The 20247-nt window shown below is 37.0% G+C and overlaps 1 protein-coding gene across 1 annotated transcript; it reads right to left on the bottom strand.

The window, feature by feature from the left end:
* Positions 1-1904: 1904 nt before the first annotated feature.
* On the bottom strand, positions 1905-7432 carry LOC140149753 (uncharacterized). The gene is made up of 2 exons (XM_072171807.1): positions 5981-7432; positions 1905-3249 (listed from the first exon to the last, which is right to left on the bottom strand). Exon 2 carries the CDS (start codon positions 3245-3247, stop codon positions 2201-2203), a length of 1047 nt encoding a protein of 348 aa, XP_072027908.1. The 5' UTR covers positions 3248-3249; positions 5981-7432; the 3' UTR covers positions 1905-2200.
* Positions 7433-20247: the final 12815 nt, after the last annotated feature.

The raw sequence follows: 20247 nt of genomic DNA, 5'->3' as shown, positions 1-20247 counted from the left end.
CAAGAAAGTCATATGCAAGAGCTGCCTTTTGACGTTTAAAATATGCAGCACTGTTAATAAAGTGTCAACTCTGGAGGACTTGCTTGAGATTGCTCCAACTTTGTTCATGTGATGAACACAAACAATCTATAACTCAACCCAATACCGATTAGGCCAAAAAAAAATTGTTTGTTTGTCCTCCACAGCTTTGGAAGAGGGCGATGCGGTAGGCGGATTTTTTTTTTTTTTAAATTTTTTTTTGTTTCGGATTTGGCGTATTCCTGGACCTAGCTAGAGCTAAATGCTACAATCATTCATGGTGAATTAAAAAACCAACATTTTGTTTTTTTTAATATGCAGTTAAAGTTATAATTTCATATAGTCTTTTAATGATTTCAAATTCAATGTATTTTGAAGTCACTAAAAATAATAGACTATGACATGAACACAAGTTATAACTTTGCATATTGAAGAAACAAAATGTTTTTGGGGGGCTTTTTATTTTCAACCATGACAGATCTTAGTATTTAGCTCTGGCTAGGTCCAGAGATACTCCAAATCTGAAGAAAAAAAATTGAATTTTAGTTATTTTTATTTAAAAAAAAAAAATTGGAAAAAAAAAATATTGGTCAGGCCTTAATCTAAGGAGCGGGCGGTGGAGGACAAACAAACAACCTTTTTTTTTTTTTGCCTTAACAGTTTTGTCAAGTTTCTAGATTCCTCTGCAAACGTTGTCTCAAAATCTAACATGAGGCAGCCATTGCTTGAGATCGCTCCCTGGACCAACTTTGTTCATGTGATGAACACAAACAATCTTAAACTCAACTCAATACCGATCAAAGATCTTTTAGTAAAGCTAGATGAGAATAAGTATAATGTGTTCACGTAACCTCCTTCAACTCATTTGCATAGAATTGGATACCAAGATCGCATTCTGATTCGTCGAACTTCGAATTAGCATACTTTTGGATACCTCCATATTTGGGTTTACCTAATTAATTATTAATGACGATTACGTTGTTTACATCATGACGTCATTAGAGTTTGTCACTCGTCCGATTCGAAACACGAAAAGCATTTGCACTTTTCTTCCCATTAATGTTATATCATGAAATACCATATAGCGGAGGTGTTAGTTTTTTATATAAGGAAAATATTCAAACCGATGACCCCATGTTGACAATGGCTAAATATGCTGTATTAGTTCTGGAAAGGGTCCGCGACGGTCCGCTTTTTTTTTTTCTTCAGATTTTGATGTCATTTAGTAGACTTGCTTACCAGTCGTTTTCATTATCCTAACTACAGTTTGCACATTGAAAAGTGAACTTGACGACGTGATGCGAAAAATTCTTGCCGTACCTTTTTTGATTCATTTTTCAGCCGGGACAGTTACGTTTGCGGCCACGCATCGGTATAGGGATGACCAGTTCTTGTGTATATAGAATTATAGAGTTTTGTCAAGTTTCTAGATTCCTCTGCAAATGTTGTCTTAAAATCTAACACGAGGTAGCCGTTGCACAACTTTTGTACATTTACACGAGAGTTGGCAATAAGTTTCCAATATACTTGAATATATAAGAGGCATGTATGTGTTCCTAATGAAAACAGTTGAGTTAACAGATTTGATTATAAACAAGATGTACAATGTATGTGACATAAAAGTATTGTTTCATCCGCATTATTTGCAATGTCACTTCTTGTTATCAGCAGTGCAAGGCTAAAGCACTTTATAATGTCACAATATCTGCACTTGTGTGCTTTATCATACTACAGGTCTGCATGTGTCATTTCATGTCGCTTCTTGTCACCAGCCTTGCTAAAGCCCTTGTCACAATATCTGCATTTGTGTGGTTTATCACCTGTGTGTGTCATTTCATGTTGATTCTTGGGTTAACCCGGCAAAGCCCTTGTCACAATAGCTGCATTTGTGTGGTTTACTACTGTGTGTATCATTTCATGTTGCTTCTTGTTACCAGCCTGGCTAAAGCATTTGTCACAATATCTGCATCTATGTGGTTTATCGCCTGTATGTGTCATTTCATGTCGCTTCTTGTCACCAGCCTGGCTAAAGCACTTGCCACAATATCTGCATTTGTGTGGTTTATCACCTGTGTGTGTCAGTTCATGTTGCTTCTTGTCACCAGCCCGGCTAAAGCACTTGCCACAATATCTGCATTTGTGTGGTTTATCACCTGTGTGTGTCAGTTCATGTTGCTTCTTGTCACCAGCCCCGGCTAAAGCACTTGCCACAATATCTGCATTTGTGTGGTTTATCACCTGTGTGTGTCAGTTCATGTTGCTTCTTGTCACCAGCCCGGCTAAAGCACTTGTCACAATATCTGCATTTGTGTGGTTTATCACCTGTGTGTGTCAGTTCATGTTGCTTCTTGTCACCAGCCCGGCTAAAGCACTTGTCACAATATCTGCATTTGTGTGGTTTATCACCTGTGTGTATCATTTCATGTTGCTTCTTGTTACCAGCCTGGCTAAAGCATTTGTGACAATATCTGCATTTGTGTGGTTTATCGCCTGTATGTGTCATTTCATGTCGCTTCTTGTCACCAGCCCGGCTAAAGCACTTGCCACAATATCTGCATTTGTGTGGTTTATCACCTGTGTGTGTCAGTTCATGTTGCTTCTTGTCACCAGCCTGGCTAAAGCCCTTGTCACAATATCTGCATTTGTGTGGTTTATCACCTGTGTGGGTCATTTCATGTAGCTCCTTGTTGCTGACAATGCTAAAGCCCTTGTCACAATACATGCATTTGTGTGGTTTATCACATGTGTGTATTATTTCATGTTGCTTCAAGTTACCAACCTGGCTAAAACACTTTTCACAATATCTGCATTTGTGTGGTTTATCACCTGTGTGTGTCAGTTCATGTTGCTTCTTGTCGCCAGCCTGGCTAAAGCCCTTGTCACAATATCTGCATTTGTGTGGTTTATCACCTGTATGTGTCATTTCATGTCGCTTCTTGTAGATAGCATGGGTAAAGCACTTGTCACAATATCTGCATTTGTGTGGTTTATCACCCGTGTGTGTCATTTCATGCTGCTTCAAGCTACCAACCTGGCTAAAACACTTATTACAATAGCTGCATTTGTGTGGTTTAGCACCTGTGTGTGTCATTTCATGTTTCTTCTTGTCACCAGCCTGGCTAAAGCCCTTGTCACAATATCTGCATTTGTGAGGTTTATCACTTGTATGTGCCATATCCTGTAGTTCTTTGTTCCCAGTCTGGTTGAATTCCTTGCCTCTGGATCCCATCACTGTAATTATAACCAGAGCGAAAGTTATAAAAATATTCTACAAAATATATAATTACCAAAATAGCTCAAAATGATCTACGGTACTTGAATGTTGGAATGTTTCTGTTACTTATTGTTCTATTAACAAGGGTGGGTCAAAGATTCCTGAGTAGTCAAATTTCTCCATGCATAAGTACATTTTACGAAATTTATTAGTGCATGATAAGATATTCAATTAAGGGATCTAAAATGAGCGTTTATTGGGTTTCGACAGTATTTTTTGTGGGACATGAGAGCACCTCAGACCTATCGAATTGCATTCTGAATACGAAGCATGTCTTTCTGATATCAAATAATTTTCATTTTTTGAAAATCACAATATAATACAAATTTTATGACAAATTATAAAAATTTGATATTTTTCAAATTTTGATATATAACAGTCCTCAGTAAATTATATAAATCTAATGATATATTCTTAAAGTGTATGTAGCAGGAAGGAAAAGCCGACGGTCAATTGAAAATTTTGACCTTTCATATTGAAGATATGGATTTTTTCCCAAAAAGACCTAATTTTTTTTTGGTGTTTTGGGAAAAAAATCCATATCTTCAATACGAAAAGGTCAAAATTTTCAATTGATCGTCGGCTTTTCATCCCACCTACATACACTTTAAGTATAAATCATCAGATTTATAAAGTTTACTTGCAAGTACTGTTAAATATCAAAAATATCAATTTTTAATGATTTGCCATAAAATGTGTATTAAATTGCGAATTTCAAAAAATCAAAATTATTTGATATCAGAATGACATTCTTCGTATTCAGAGTGCAATTCGATATGTCTGATGTGCTCTGATGTCCCAAAATAAATACTGTCCAAACGTTCATACCCCAGCCCTTAAGGGTGGGTCAAAAATGTTTGAAAAAGTAGCATAGCCAAGATTTTAAGGCGATGGGGCAAAGCCCATCAAGTTTTGTCCCCATTTGTCAATTTTTTGTCCTGAAAATTTTCTGTGAGGAGGGGGCAGTTCCCCCTGGCTATGCTCCTGTTTTGGAAGCTTTCTTTTTACCTATATATATAAATTAGTCTGACCACATTAATTAAGGTACCTTTGTCTTCAAACCACATGTACCACATACTAAGTGTATGAATGATTAAATGATACCACATACAGTGGCAACTCGTTAACACGATCCCTCTTAACATGAAGTTCCTGATAACAAGAAGTATGTTTTACATCCCCAAGCATACATTTCACATGTTATTAGAACTGGATAACACGAACGCCTGATATCAAGAAGGAAAATTTGAATTCCGCACAACTTCGTGTTAATGAGTTTCCACTGTACTTGATTTCATAAGGTCATGTCTTCCATAGTGGGTGTATGGGTTTCAACTGGAATAGCCATGAAATTGATAAGCTGCACTGCACACACTGTTCTACAGACAAATGCAGGTAAATGAGGCATCTATGGTCACTTTGAGATGAATGTTTGTTATAAAGATCACAACATATCACATTTCATGGCATTCAAATTAATAAATAAGTTGTATTCCCACATTGGTGCAATACTGGTTTACCCTGCAAGGTCTACACCCTAGTGTTTTCAATACAATTCTGGTATCAACCCTGCGCACCCTATTTTTTAGGGCTATACATGTGTGCAGGGTATACCAGAATTATTCCACCTAGTGTTCTTTCCATTGTTTGTGACTTGCATATGCATATGTAGAACCATAGATTTTAAAATTTATGGTACAACACACACATACCAAAAGGCAGTTGTACTTCATTGCAGAACCTAGGATAAAAAAATCCCATCCAAAGACTTCTAAGTACTATCCAAACCTAGCGAAATTCTAATCCTTTAGCAATAATTTTGTGCAATTTGAAGGAAAACAGTGCAATGTTTGTCACTTGCATTGTATGCACATCAGCAGCAGTAGGTGAGTATGCACTTTACAATCAGGGACAATGCATGATTATGCACTTCGATTGGATGCACTGCATAGTAAAGCACTGGAATCAGCAGAACAGGGATTTAATAACAGCAAGTGCTGCAAAATTATGCACAGCACCTTAAAAATACAGTACACTTAAGGGAAGGGGTATGCACGTTTGGACAGTATTTATTGTGGGACATTAGAGCACATCAGACATCGAATTGCATTCTGAATACGAAGAATGTCCTGATGATATCAAATAATTTTTTTTTGATATTTAACAGTACTTGAAGTAATCTTTATAAATCTGATGATTTATACTTAAAGTGTATGTAGGTGGGATGAAAAGCCGACGATCAATTGAAAATTTTGACCTTTCGTATTGAAGATATGGGTTTTTTTTTTCCCAAAACACCACAAAAAAATAGGTCTTTTTGTTAAAAAATTTCATATCTTCAATATAAAAAGGTCAAAATTTTCAATTGATCGTCAGCTTTTCCTCCCAGCTACATACACTTTAAGAATATATCATTAGATTTATCAAATTTATTTATTTCGTTATATATCAAAAATTTGACAATTTTAATTTTAATGATTTGTCATAAAATTTGTATTATATCGTGAATTTCAAAAAATTAAAATTATTTGATATCAGAAAGACATACTTCGTATTCAGAATGCAATTCGATACATCTGAGGTGCTCTCATGTCCACAAAAAATACTGTCGAAGCGCCATAAACGCTCATTCCAGATCCCTTAATATCTTGTCAAGGATTCATGCTTTTCATTTTATTCCAATCTTACCTAGCACCTATAGTTCTAGCTAGTGTTGATGGTTCGCTATACACTCTCCTTCAATACTTAATTCTTCCTGACTCTTCTTGATACTTCAAGATGTCTTCTGTTGGTCTGTGCCTATGTTAATCACTACTGGTGAGTGGTATGAGATGATTCCTCAGTGAGTCTGTGTATTTCTGTTCAATACTTCTGTTGGTTTGTGTCTATGTTAATCACTACTGGTGAGTGGTATGAGATGACTCCTCAGTGATTCTGTGTATTTCTGTTCAATACTTCTGTTGGTTTGTGCCTATGTTAATCACTACTGGTGAGTGGTATGAGATGATTCCTCAGTGAGTCTGTGTATTTCTGTTCAATACTTCTGTTGGTTTGTGTCTATGTTAATCACTACTGGTGAGTGGTATGAGATGACTCCTCAGTGATTCTGTGTATTTCTGTTCAATACTTCTGTTGGTTTGTGTCTATGTTAATCACTACTGGTGAGTGGTATGAGATGACGCCTCAGTGATTCTGTGTATTTCTGTTCAATACTTCTGTTGGTTTGTGCCTATGTTAATCACTACTGGTGAATGGTATGAGATGACTCCTCAGTGATTCTGTGTATTTCTGTTCAATACTTCTGTTGGTTTGTGCCTATGTTAATCACTACTGGTGAGTGGTATGAGATGATTCCTCAGTGAGTCTGTGTATTTCTGTTCAATACTTCTGTTGGTTTGTGTCTATGTTAATCACTACTGGTGAGTGGTATGAGATGACTCCTCAGTGATTCTGTGTATTTCTGTTCAATACTTCTGTTGGTTTGTGCCTATGTTAATCACTACTGGTGAGTGGTATGAGATGATTCCTCAGTGAGTCTGTGTATTTCTGTTCAATACTTCTGTTGGTTTGTGTCTATGTTAATCACTACTGGTGAGTGGTATGAGATGACTCCTCAGTGATTCTGTGTATTTCTGTTCAATACTTCTGTTGGTTTGTGTCTATGTTAATCACTACTGGTGAGTGGTATGAGATGACGCCTCAGTGATTCTGTGTATTTCTGTTCAATACTTCTGTTGGTTTGTGCCTATGTTAATCACTACTGGTGAATGGTATGAGATGATTCCTCAGTGATTCTGTGTATTTCTGTTCAATACTTCTGTTGGTTTGTGCCAATGTTAATCACTACTGGTGAATGGTATGAGATGACTCCTCAGTGATTCTGTGTATTTCTGTTCAATACTTCTGTTGGTTTGTGCCAATGTTAATCACTACTGGTGAGTGGTATGAGATGACTCCTCAGTGATTCTGTGTATTTCTGTTCAATACTTCTGTTGGTTTGTGCCTATGTTAATCACTACTGGTGAATGGTATGAGATGACTCCTCAGTGATTCTGTGTATTTCTGTTCAATACTTCTGTTGGTTTGTGCCAATGTTAATCACTACTGGTGAGTGGTATGAGATGATTCCGCAATGATCCTGTGTACTTCTGTTGGAATGGAATGTACGTATATAGCAAGGTTTGTTATCAAAATAGTGGATCAAGGCTCGGACTCCCGACAAACAGCAAAAGGCAGTTGCACTTTGTTGCAGAACCTAGGATAAAAAAAATCTCATCCAAAGACTTCTTAGAACAATCCAAACTGGCAATAAATTTTGTGCAATTTGAAGGAAAACACTGCAATTTTCCATGAAATGCGACAGATGAGACTGCTATGCAATTTTCGCATATTTCACGGTCTATCGCGAAAGCATGCAACGCTCTATCGCGTATACGCAAAGGCATGCAGCGCTGGCGTGATTGTTAGACACTGCACGAGTGAACAATCGGCCCTCATCGATGAATAGGCGAGAAATCGCACTATACAATACACAGGGACTTTGACTGTTGATACATAGTCTGTAGTATATCTGTGCATATACCCCTATGCTGCCCACCATGGGTCGAAGGTCACAATGAGGCCAAAACTCAAGGCAGTTCCCAACCATGTGTCTCGCCTGCTTTCGTGACTGCCTGCTTTTGTTATATACTTTTGGTAAGAAATTGAGATTTTCAGGCAAAAATTACAGGTCAGGAGACCATGTCTACATTTACATGTACATGGATGCACAACAACAATGAATGCAATCCCATCAGTGGCACAAAATTACTAACCCACTACGTCTCCTTCTTCAATACTAATTCTTCCAGACTCTTTTCTTCCTGTTACTGGTGAGTGCCAGTGGTAACAGATGATGACTCCTCAGTGATTCTGAGTATTTCTGTGATGTTGGAATGCAATGTATAGGTTTGTTATCAAAGTTGGGAATCCGGCATTTACTTGAACATATAATTTTAACTAATTGGATTTTTATAATCTAGGTAATAATATATGGCACTGTATGTTTGGGATAATTATTTTGATAAATTAGGTTTAAATGTTTTTTGCCATCCCTACGCCTCCATTTTTCTATGTGACGCGATCTGCTCCATGGGGGCCAAAGGAGGCATTTTTAACAATTGAGTTACTATAATTATTACCTTATATAAACATTAGGTTATTACATACTGAAAACACCAAAGGTCTAGCATACTTGGTTATAAAGTTCTGAAGGTTTGTGGTGTGTATTTTCTTAATCTTATGTATTTTATTGTTTTTTACTCCATATTTTTGCCTTTATCTAAATTTCAAATTTGCCGCCTTTTGCCCCCATGGACCAGATCGTGTAGCCTTCGTGTGACATATGTGACCCAGCCAATCCAGCCCCCGCTCCGGATCATGTCATCTATATAATAAAGTAAAACATTCCCCATCAGTCCAACCCCCTATTTATAGCTAATTTGGTTGCACAGTTACACATTTTTACAGAATAATAATGCACAAGACGACAAACTGAGAAAAAAGCTAAGCTTTCAAGTTTGGTATTAAACACTTTTACAATCTTTTTTACCCATCGGATTCAGTACAGAAAGAGCTCAAAAATATTCCAATGATCATGTATAGCAAAGGACATGTCGATCAATACGGACTAATTTTGTTCCTAAAAGTCCACATGCCTAAATCTTTGGTCATTTAAAACAATATTTCCAGTGTTCGAAATTTTGGTTGTTCGTTCGCCCGGGACAACCAAAACATGCACCGGACAACCAAAAATAATCCTCTAGATGTCCGGACAACCAAAAATAATCTTCTAGATGTCCGGCGGACAACTAAAGATCTACAGCCAAAAGTCACTTTTCCAGCATGTTAGTTTGCTCAAACCTGACACAACTGATGAATTGTTAAATATTTAAGGGATCTAAAATGAGCGTTTATTGCGTTTCGACAGTATTTTTTGTGGGACATGAGAGCACCTCAGACCTTTTGAAAATCACAATATAATACAAATTTTATGACAAATTATAAAAATTGGATAATTTTCAAATTTTGATATATAACAGTCCTCGAAGTAAATTATATAAATCTAATGACATATTCTTAAAGTGTATGTAGCAGGGAGGAAAAGCCGACGGTCAATTGAAAATTTTGACCTTTCATATTGAAGATATGGATTTTTTCAAAAAGACCTAATTTTTTTTGGTGTTTTGGGATAAAAATCCATATCTTCAATCTGAAAAGGTCAAAATTTTCAATTGATCGTCGGCTTTTTCATCCCACCTACAAAAACTACATACACTTTAAGTATAAATCATCAGATTTATAAAGTTTACTTCAAGTACTGTTAAATATCAAAAATATCAATTTTAATGATTTGCCATAAAATGTGTATTAAATTGCTAATTTCAAAAATCAAAATTATTTGATATCAGAGTGACATTCTTCGTATTCAGAATGCAATTCGATGTCTGATGTGCTCTAATGTCCCACAATAAATACTGTCCAAACGTTCATACCCCAGCCCTTAAGAGTAATTATTCATAAATTGACTACACTCACTCCACTTTATTGGTCACATGTAGTTGTTTCAGGTTGTGGCAGCTTACGGACAACCAGAAACATTGTTGGACAACCAGAAATAACAACCTGGTTGTCCGTGGGACAACCCCTTTTATTTTCTGAATTCGGACACTGAATATTTCCAATTTACAGAAGTGATCATCAGCAGTAATAATAAAAATCAGTGGGCAATAATATCATGCTGGATGATGCAGAAAGCATTTAAAACATATAAAACAATTTGGTATATTCCAAGTTTAGTAAAATACAGTAAAACCTCATTATAACTAAATCTGAATTTGATCCAAGAAAAACCCTGTTATAAAGAAGTATTTTTCCAGAACCAAGATACAAAATTATTTTGTTATTTATTGTTTTTACAACCCGGATATAACAAAATTTGGATATAAAGAACTAATTTCTCTGTCCCTGACAACTTTGTTATGATGAGTTTCCACTGTTTAAAGTTCACTGCCCTAGTTAGCTTGCTCACACCAATTGGATGTAGCAATATGCTACTAATTTTAAAGCATGGTGACTAATAAGAGCAATCATTTGAATAACATGTTGAAAATAATATGCAAGTTACATAACATGCAATAATGAATAAACAAATACATGAATAAACAAAATATGAATAAACAAAATATGACACTTCAATGCACAGAGAAAATGACAACTTTGTTGCACCAACACTGCATGCCTTATTTCCAGGTGTGTTGTCATTCACATGTATTTGGTCTGAACAGTAGCTAACAGTGCTGCTCTTTAACATATGTTTCTCTCTATGGAAATGTCAAACAAAACAAAATATAATCATACACAAAGCAAATCACAAAATTCGAACTGGAGAATGACCATCTGATATTAAACATCACCACAGCTAATTCTTTGTTAGGTTTGGTACATCCAAAGCTTATAAAACATTCCAATATCTATGATTGAACAATTATATCCCAAGCCTTCTGATATAGGCTTCACAACATCTGAGTCTTATTAAAATACTCCAAACAAATAGCTCAAATTTGGATGAAATGCTGAAGTTTACTAAACACAGAAATTGAATGAACAAAGAAATAATATTATTTTTAATATCAACAAAAGAACCACAAGGATAATCCAACCAAAGTATATTCCAACATACCTGTAGATGATGAGAAGACATGGAAATGAACCTGTTACTGGCATGCAGTGATGGGTGAGTTGTGAGGCAAGGTCAGGGCCAATTTAGGAGGTCATCTTTGGGTTTGGGCTGATCCATTTACACTTTTATAGAGGGGAGTCAAATGTAACCTGCTAGCCTGCTATATACTACAGGGTGTCCCCCCAAAAAGAGGCCCCTCATTGCGCCTCTTTTTCTCCTATTTCTGAAAAGTTGATCAAATATATTTTGGTATGTAAAAAAACCTTGAGTCGTTAGCTTTAATAAACCAAAACAATTATATCAATTGGCTCACAACTTTTGAAGATATGCTCTTTTAAAGAAATGTACCCGTTTTTCACTCTGTCCACGGAGAAGGTTTCGCTACTTCAAAGATTGAAAAGGAGTACACATACTATGCATGAATATCAAACATTCCTCCATGATAACTTTATGAAATAACTTTATTTATGGAATGGGCTTTACCGGTGGGTTTATGGGCAGTGGATTTTGTTAATAGTGTCATTAATTTGTGGGTAAAATGGATGCCGAATGGGACTTCTTTTGCTTTACTTGCAATTACTTATATTTTCTTGGTTATTTATGCCTTTTTGTTTTATTATGTTTCTTACTTTGTTGTTTCTTGCTTTTTTTTTTTTTATTTACAACATAAGTCATTTCTCTTTTTACCATAAAAGGTAGCCCTAAAAGACTGTTTGGTTTGTCTTTAGTTCTTCTGAAGTGAGTTTACTGTGCTGCTCTGCCCTCTACCTGGTTGCCTCCTTGGCGAATACAGGTTTCAGCCCTGGTCCTCATTGCATCAATTATTGCGCACCATAAGTGCCCCGGATACTTGCGAATGCATTCAGTAATACGTTTGCGAATATCTTGGATTTTGCCACAAAGGAAGTGGTGTGAGGTCTGGTGATCGTACAGGCCACTCCACAGCATGAGCCATCCCAACCACTTTGTTTGCTATCCGTGCAAGAGCTTTAGGTAAACCTGTATTATCCGTCAATTTCTCCAAATTATGTTAAACAAAACTCATTAAAATTCTAATAAAAATAAAAATAATGGTGTCAAATGTGTATTTTTAATGTGTAAATTACTGTTATACCCCCACTGTCATTAAAAATTGCCTATTTCCCCCCTCTATCGATCGCTAAAATGATAAACAGAGGGCAGTATCATTCTATTAATAAAAATTAAATACTGCCCTCTGTTGGCGACTTTGGCGACAAAGCAGCACATCTGCTGAGATCACGGCTGAGATGTTAAATTTGAATGTATGACACTCTTCCATGCCAAATTTGCTAAGCGATTTTTCACGACTATGAGTTACACAAGAGTTACAGTGACGTCAGCAGCATCTTACTTACCATACTATAATATTTAGCAGTAAACCCGATAGAAATTGATGACGTCATCGTAATTATTCCTTGATTTCATCGGCATCAAGATTCTGGTCTCAAAACTCCGAGGGTGGAATTTGGCGATTAGCCTATAATCAACAGAGGGCGCTATGTAGAGTAATTAACGACAGGGGGTGAAAGATCAGCTTCACGATATAAATCAAAGAAATACGATTTATTGAGTCATTGGCGATGACTATTTAAAATCATTGGTGTTTTTTTAATCATGATTGTTTCAACGTCATGCATACGTATTGTAGCACACATTTGACACCATAATTAATCAGATATTATAATTATTAGTATTTGTTCTACAAATTGGAGAAACATTAACGGACAATACAGGTTTTCCTATTGCTCATGATCCGTGGACAGAGTGAAAACAGGTACATTTATTCAAAAGGGCATATCTTCAAAAGTTGTGAGCCGATTGAAATAATTGTTTTGGTTTATTTAAGATAAATGATTAAAGATTTCTTTACATACCAAAATGTATTTGATCACCTTTTCAGAAATAGGAGAAAAAGAGGGCGCAATGAGGGGCCTCTTTTTTTTTGGACACCCTGTAGTATAAAAATAGGCCTACAAATACATTAGAATTTCTACTAGCCTCATCATAGAAGCACAACATTATTTTTCACATTGATGTTAATTTTAAGAAATATCCCAAAACCTTTCAAATACTACTACTCAGGAGCGTATACAGCACTTCAGCAACCGGGGGCAATTTCTTGGTGAGCTAAGGGGCTGTGCAATAATTAGAAGCGCCGGGGGATGGTAAAATTTCTGAACTGCCTGCCAAAATCACTTGCCCCCCCTCTCGGCCTGCCAAAAATTGCTTGCCCCCCCCCCCTCTCTTTACACATGCAAATTTTGCAAACCTTTAAAAGTGTAGATATGTTGCGAGCGTAGGGAGCAGGATAATTTGCATATTAAAGCATTTCCATACTGTTTTCCTAACCCTTTTTAGAGCATTTTACTTAAAAGGCACCCAAAATGTGTGCCAAAATTCGACACTTGCCCCCTCCTCTCGCCTGGCCAAAAATTAATTGCTCCCCCCCCATGTTACCCTCCCCCAGGCCAGGGCTCATAATTATTGCACAGCCCCTAAGAAAGGATCATGAAATGTGTAAATATAAACCATGATAAGGCCAAAAAAAAAAAAAAAGGTTTGTCTTACGAACATTTGCCAAAAAAAGCTAAGTGCTATGCTTTTTTTTTTTTTTTTTTTTTTTTTTTTGGTTTAGAAGCTATGCTAATTTTTTTTTTTTATTTTTTATTTTTTTTTAGCCTGAGACAAATGAAAATCACAAGACAGGTATTGGAAAACTACAAGTGGTCTTACAATGAAAGAGAAGCAACAAATTTACAATGTTAATATTCTGTAACTGTATTTTATTTGCCTTCCTAGAAGTTTTAACTATACGAATACGAACAATCATGTTGAAATAAACGGTAAAAAATTCGTTAAAAAACAGCTACAAAAATACAAAAATTTATGAAAACAACATGGCTTCACTCGATCGCAGAGTTCTCCGTAGGCTAAGTCCTTTTATATTGCATCCACTATGCTCCGTGCCGTTGCAAGGATGGCGTGAAACTAGCGAGACTGAGGCTACGGTGTGGGTTACGGGCTATCTGCAACACTAATGGCATACGCGCTGCCTGACATTTTCGATGGTTTTCTGACATTGAGGAATTCATTTTTACTACGTTGGTCGAACTATCGGGAACCGGAAAAATCGGGGGAAAAAAAAAAAAAACCTTTAAAAAGGCGGTCAGTAGCGTGAGACAAACGCAGCTGTATCGCTTTCACATACTTATGCGCGCGGGTTCGTGAGACAAACCTTTTTTTTTTTTTGGCCTAACATATTGAATTGCTTAAATGGTCAATATGGTTTATATTGGAACAAATTCGAGTGAAGCGCATCTAAATTTGCCTTTTTTAAATGCTGAAATGGACAAATATGAGGTTAATTTCGTCAACCGTGATGATAAGGGGATGTCATTTTTTTTCGGAAGGGGGGTCATGAATATGTTGGTAACCGAAGTCAATTTTTTATGACCCCTATCGCTGGCTTTTTTTTTTTTTACGACCCCCCTTTTTTCAGGTCAGACTGACTCCCCCTTCCACCTACACAGACTGGCGACATATTATTCATTGTCGGAACTAAGGTGCGGAGCGCGCCAAAACTTTAATGTGAAGAAAGTGCGTGGAGTGCATTAAAATTTTGATCGTAAGTGCATAGAAGGCGCGCGGAGCGTGCAAAAATTTTGCATTATATAACTAAAGATTACGCATACATTTTGATCATAAGTTAAAAGAATGCACATGCAGCGCGCACAAATTTTGGGTCACCAGCCCTTCTATAACCCACCCTATTTTTGGTGTAAACAAATTATAACCCCCTCTAATTTTGGTCTAAAAATTCTATGACCCCCAGTATATTCATGAACCCCCCTTCTGAAGAAAATTACAGCCCCTAACATACACACAGGCGGTTCCCTTCTCTTTTTCTCTAATTTCTCTTCTCTTTTTTGGATACCGGGGGCACGCACCTGTTTATTAATTAAAAAGGGCTGTATATGCTACTGGTGTATAGATCAAATGTATGGAAGCTTAGAACCACACAATTTACACACAATAAAAATTCCTTTAAAAAAGAATGGGCGCCCAATGGGAGCTTTGATGTGATGTGCTGAAATCCGGAGGGGGGGCACTCCTACTTTGGAGGTGACGCGTATGTAGGGCTGTTAAGACCACTTTTTCACCATCGCTGTCACCCAAAGACCCCATTACCAACATGCTGTGTCACCCAAAGACCCCATATTGTTCCTTTAGATCTGTAACCCCAAAAACTCCCACTTTTACCAGTATGTGTTTTTGTACCCAGAGTACTCAAAGGTCATTCAATGAAGTGTACAAACATACTGGGGTTAAAGAACTGTGCACTTTAATGCAATCTGATTCATATTTTTGAGATCCTATTTATGCACTTTTGAATATTGTAAAAGTGGAAATTTTCGTGCTACATTTATTTTCATGCTTTTTGCATTCCAAGCTGCTACCGTGAAAATAACAACTCGTGAATATATTCCTTTTGTGTATAGTCAAAAGGTTCATGTATGGAAATATAGAATCACTAAATTTGAAAAGAAGAGGAATAGTTCAAAATTAGCAAAGTGTGAAAAATTAATTGTGTGAAAATTTCCATTTTTACAGTAGTCCAGAACTCAAGTATTAGTCCCCATTTAGTTCATTACATTTCCTGTATGTACCAATTTTATTTTGACAGACACATGAAGGAAAGGAAAAGAGCTGAACTTGGCAGGCAAGGAGGCAGGCAGGCGTCGGTGTAACATTGCATGCATGCTTGTGCACTGGGGAAAGATCCTGTGAGCAGAAGGAATAGTGGGCCAAGGAATATGGGGGTGGTGCAAGTGTTGCCTAAACGAGGTTGATAATGGGATTATTGTAGCTGTCCGTTTCCTCGGGGTGAGTATAGTTCATTTTTTAAATTGTTTGAGCATTTTTAAATTATATTGAGCTTTTATATTTGCTTTATATTTTCTTACATATAGTTTGATCAGCTCATAATCGGCGGGAATTGTTAGGCTTTTACCGTAAAAGTTTTACCACTATGCCAAAAAGTAGACCTAAGTTAAAAGAGTGATATAGTTGACCTGACTGTTCCATATTGTGCGTGCTAAAGAAAGTAGATCAAGTATAAGACTTGAATTAATAATTTGTTATGCTTCTGGCAAGATGTCAGAAGACAATTCTTGAAACAAAATAACCTGATATAATAATCTGTGATGTTATAAGGCCTGCCGATTATGTGGTGATCAAACTATAGTATACATGATTCCAGGACATAGTTGTTACTGTATTATTCATAGTATCCAGGTTTATATTAAGTTTTCCATCATGTCCATGTGCAGCGCTATGTGAAGTGTTATTCAGATGGTTGGCATCATAAACTAGCAAGATTGAATGCTAAACAACAAACTATGCTCCCCCGAAATTAGGAGATGGTACCTATGCGAAAAAGGCATGGTTGAACTATGGTTAACCATGGTCAACCATGGTTCAACCATGGGTTTTGACCATGGTCAAACCATGGTCAACCATGCTTTTGAAAAATGGCACCACGGCCAGAGACCATGGTCAACCATGGTTAACCTTTTGACCATGGTCTATCTAAAGTGACCATGGTCAACCATGGTTAAAACTTAGCATGTTTGACCATGGTTGAACCATTGTCAACCATAGTTCAACAACCATGTTTTTGACCATGGTCAACCATGTTTTTGACCATGGTCAACCATGGTCAACCATGTTTTTGAAAAATGGCACCACGACCAGAGACCATGGTCAACCATGGTCTATCTAAAGTGACCATGGTCAACCATGGTCAAAAATTTGCATGTTTGACCATGGTTAAGAAACAATAGCAATCAAGGAAGAAACAATAGAAAGAAACAATAGCAATCAAGCTTAAACTTTAAATTAGCACCCGATAGAGGGCAGGGCCTGAAGAATGAGGGAAATTATGGGGTAAATATTTAACAGAATAAACTGCATAATCATATTATTTAGATTTATTCCGTTAAAAATCTTATTTTAACTTATCAAATTACTAGTTTTTATATTCTATGGTGTCAAATATTTATTCACAGCGTTGTAAATACGCATTAAATACGATTAATAACAACAGAGGGCACTTTTTCTCATTCACTACCCAGAGTCAACCATGGTCAGGTGAGGTGATGACCATGGCTGACAATGCTCAGCCATGCTAAAGCATGGTCGACCATGGTATACTTAAAAGTGACCATGGTCAACCATGGTCAGGTGAGGTGATGACCATGGCTGACCATGCTCAGCCATGCTAAAGCATGGTTGACCATGGTATACTTGAAGTAACCATGGTCAGGTGAGGTGATGACCATGGCTGACCATGCTCACACATGCTAAAGCATGGTTGACCATGGTATACTTGAAGTGACCATGGTCAGGTGAGGTGATGACCATGGCTGACCATGCTCACCCATGCTAAAGCATGATTGACCATGGTATACTTGAAGTGACCATGGTCAACCATGGTCAAGTGAGGTGATGAACATGGCTGACCATGCTCACCCATGATAAAGCATGGTTGACCATGGTATACTTAAAAGTGACCATGGTCAACCATGGTCAAGTGAGGTGAAGACCATGGCTAACCATGCTCGGCCATGCTAAAGCATGGGCGACCATGGTATACCATGGTGACCATGGCAACCATGGTTGACCATGGTCAAGCCACCATGGCTGATCATCGCTGACCATAGTTAACCATGGTCAACCATGTTTTGACCATGGTTGACCATGGTTGACCATGCTAGCACGGTTGACATTTCGCCTAGGTAGGCAGTCAACATTAATGGGTATATTTTCACGGGAAAATTTTCTGGACACGTGACCAATGCGTATCAATGTAAGTGTAACCTCGAGCCTGATCTCTGACCCCCGGCGGTGACCTCGCAATACAAGTCTTAGTAATTTTGAATTGGAATAGTATTCTTGGCCGCTATTTCGATAGAAATTTGTGTATTGCAAATTTATTGAATATCATGCAATCTTAATTTCTTCACAGCATCATCAAAATGTAATCTCAAAAATATCTACCTACGGAAAAAAATATTTATCTACGGAAACTCTTGCCATAATATTTTTAACTTACGACAAGTTACTTATTTTGCATCAAAGGAGGAATTTTTTCTATTCAAATACATTGGAAGATATCCAGCTGTGCTCGGGGTCACATTCCATAATGAACATTGATACATACAGGTAGGTACTACATTTAAAATGTTTTATGTTTGCTGGGTATGCATTCAAAAGTAGAGGGGACCATGGACATCCTCAGTTGCAGAGTGTCCTCAGCTGCTTTGCTATATTTACATGTATGTCCTCATTTGCAAAAATTGTAGGTCATTACAAGCAAAACGCATGCCATCTACGCAACCCATGGGCATCGATGTGTCCGGTGTCCCCCCCTCCCCACTTTTCAGCCACTTTTTGACAATTCAGGCCGATTGCCCTCCCCCCCAACACGTTTCAAACCGGATTGGCGCTAATGACGCAACCATACATTTGTGTGTGTCCTGTGATGTGTGTTCATTTGTTGCCAAGTTATTTTTCTATTTGCTAAAAAAAGGAAACAAGAAATAACGTTTTTGCCGTGTTACTTTAACTCAACCCATGACAAACCAAAATAATCTTAACATTCATATGTACAAAAAAATACTCCTCAGACAGTAACAAAACATTTTGATTAACTTGTACAAATGGCTCAAATCTAAGTAACTAATTACACTCCAAACAATTGAGCGACAGAGAATTAAACAAAAGCCGACTTTAACCTAGATAGCCAGCCTTCTAGTGTATCCAAAAAAAACATTTCACGTTCACTCGGCGTTTGACAGGATTAGGTTTCTGGGCATGTATTGCAGTTTATTGCAGTTTAAAAGTAATTTTATATATTTCAATATCCGTTTGTAATTACTTGACAAGAATTAATGTAATGCTGTACGTTGATGTTTTGTTTACTGATCTTTATCATCATCAGGCTGTAAGGTGCATTTCTTGTTGTACAGGTGTTTTTAACTCTCTGTCGATTGCAGAAATTTTTTTTTCAAAAATTTTAGAATTGTAAATCATCATGACCATATTTGGAATCAGCATGAAAAATGCATTAAAATGAGTACAAACAAGCCTAGTAGTTCGTAAGAAGCTTTAAAATAGTTCTTGATATTTTGAGAAAATATCTCAAAACTTGGACTGATTATGTTGAAACCTATCGCATGCAGAGCATTAAAATCTGTCATTGTTTTTTCCCAGAAAAGAGAATAAATCAAGAATATACACTTTTCGATGTTTTCCTTTTGATGTGTGTCTTCTCTCAGGCCCATTTAGAGCTGCACCATTAAAGTTTTCCTGGGGAGGCTGGCAGTTTAAAAAACAAAAACAAAAACAAAAACTTTTCTCATGAGCCAAAAAAAACCACAACATTTTGCCCACTATACTAAAACAAAAATGCCCACTCTCACTAAAAACAAAATCTTGACTGACCTAATTTGGTGCCTACAGCAGCAAAAGGAATGAATAAAGGGGTACTTTTTCAGAAGGCATCGCCATTTAGGGGTCCTTTTTCAGCGAAATCCTTAGACGTTTAGGGTTAGTAATATTATTGTTTGAGTGAGTTTGCACTAATTTGATAAAAATCACCACTTTTTAATTGATTCTTGTTACCTTTGTGCATGTTTTCTTTAGTATCTAGTTCTGCAACATCAAAAAGACACCTTGGGTATCAAATAAGCTCATTTCCCTGTTTACGCCACTTAGGGTATAAACTAGATATTTTTCAGTTGACGCCATTTAGGGTATGGTTTTTGCATGTGTTTCGCCATTAAGGGGTGCAATTTGGTTACGTGAAAATTCGCCATTAAGGGTGCATTTCAGAGGTGGTCGGACGCGGGTGGGTAGCACTTTTGTGTGAGAGTGACCCCCCCGGGGGTCACTCTTAATTATGACGTAATTCTATAGTCTTAATTATGATGTAATTCTATAGTCTTAATTATGACGTAATTCTATAGTTTATGACGTAATTCTATAGTTTATGATATTTGTGTTCTGACTTATTGGGAAAAAAGCCAATCATGCCCACCTTGGCGCGGAATCTGTTGGGATATCAAGTTTGTTTTATTTTTGAACCCAAGATCTGATTATTCACGTCACTAGGACACATGTGTGTTAGGTTATATACACAGGAATTGAAGGA

This window comes from Amphiura filiformis, chromosome 4, assembly GCF_039555335.1.
Source record: "Amphiura filiformis chromosome 4, Afil_fr2py, whole genome shotgun sequence".
Taxonomy (NCBI): Eukaryota; Metazoa; Echinodermata; class Ophiuroidea; order Amphilepidida; family Amphiuridae; genus Amphiura; species Amphiura filiformis.
This window is presented reverse-complemented; position numbering and strand designations above follow the sequence as displayed.

Bases quoted from the DNA above. Each gene is read 5' to 3' on its own strand.
- LOC140149753 (XM_072171807.1), bottom strand. From the start codon at position 3,247: ATGGGATCCAGAGGCAAGGAATTCAACCAGACTGGGAACAAAGAACTA.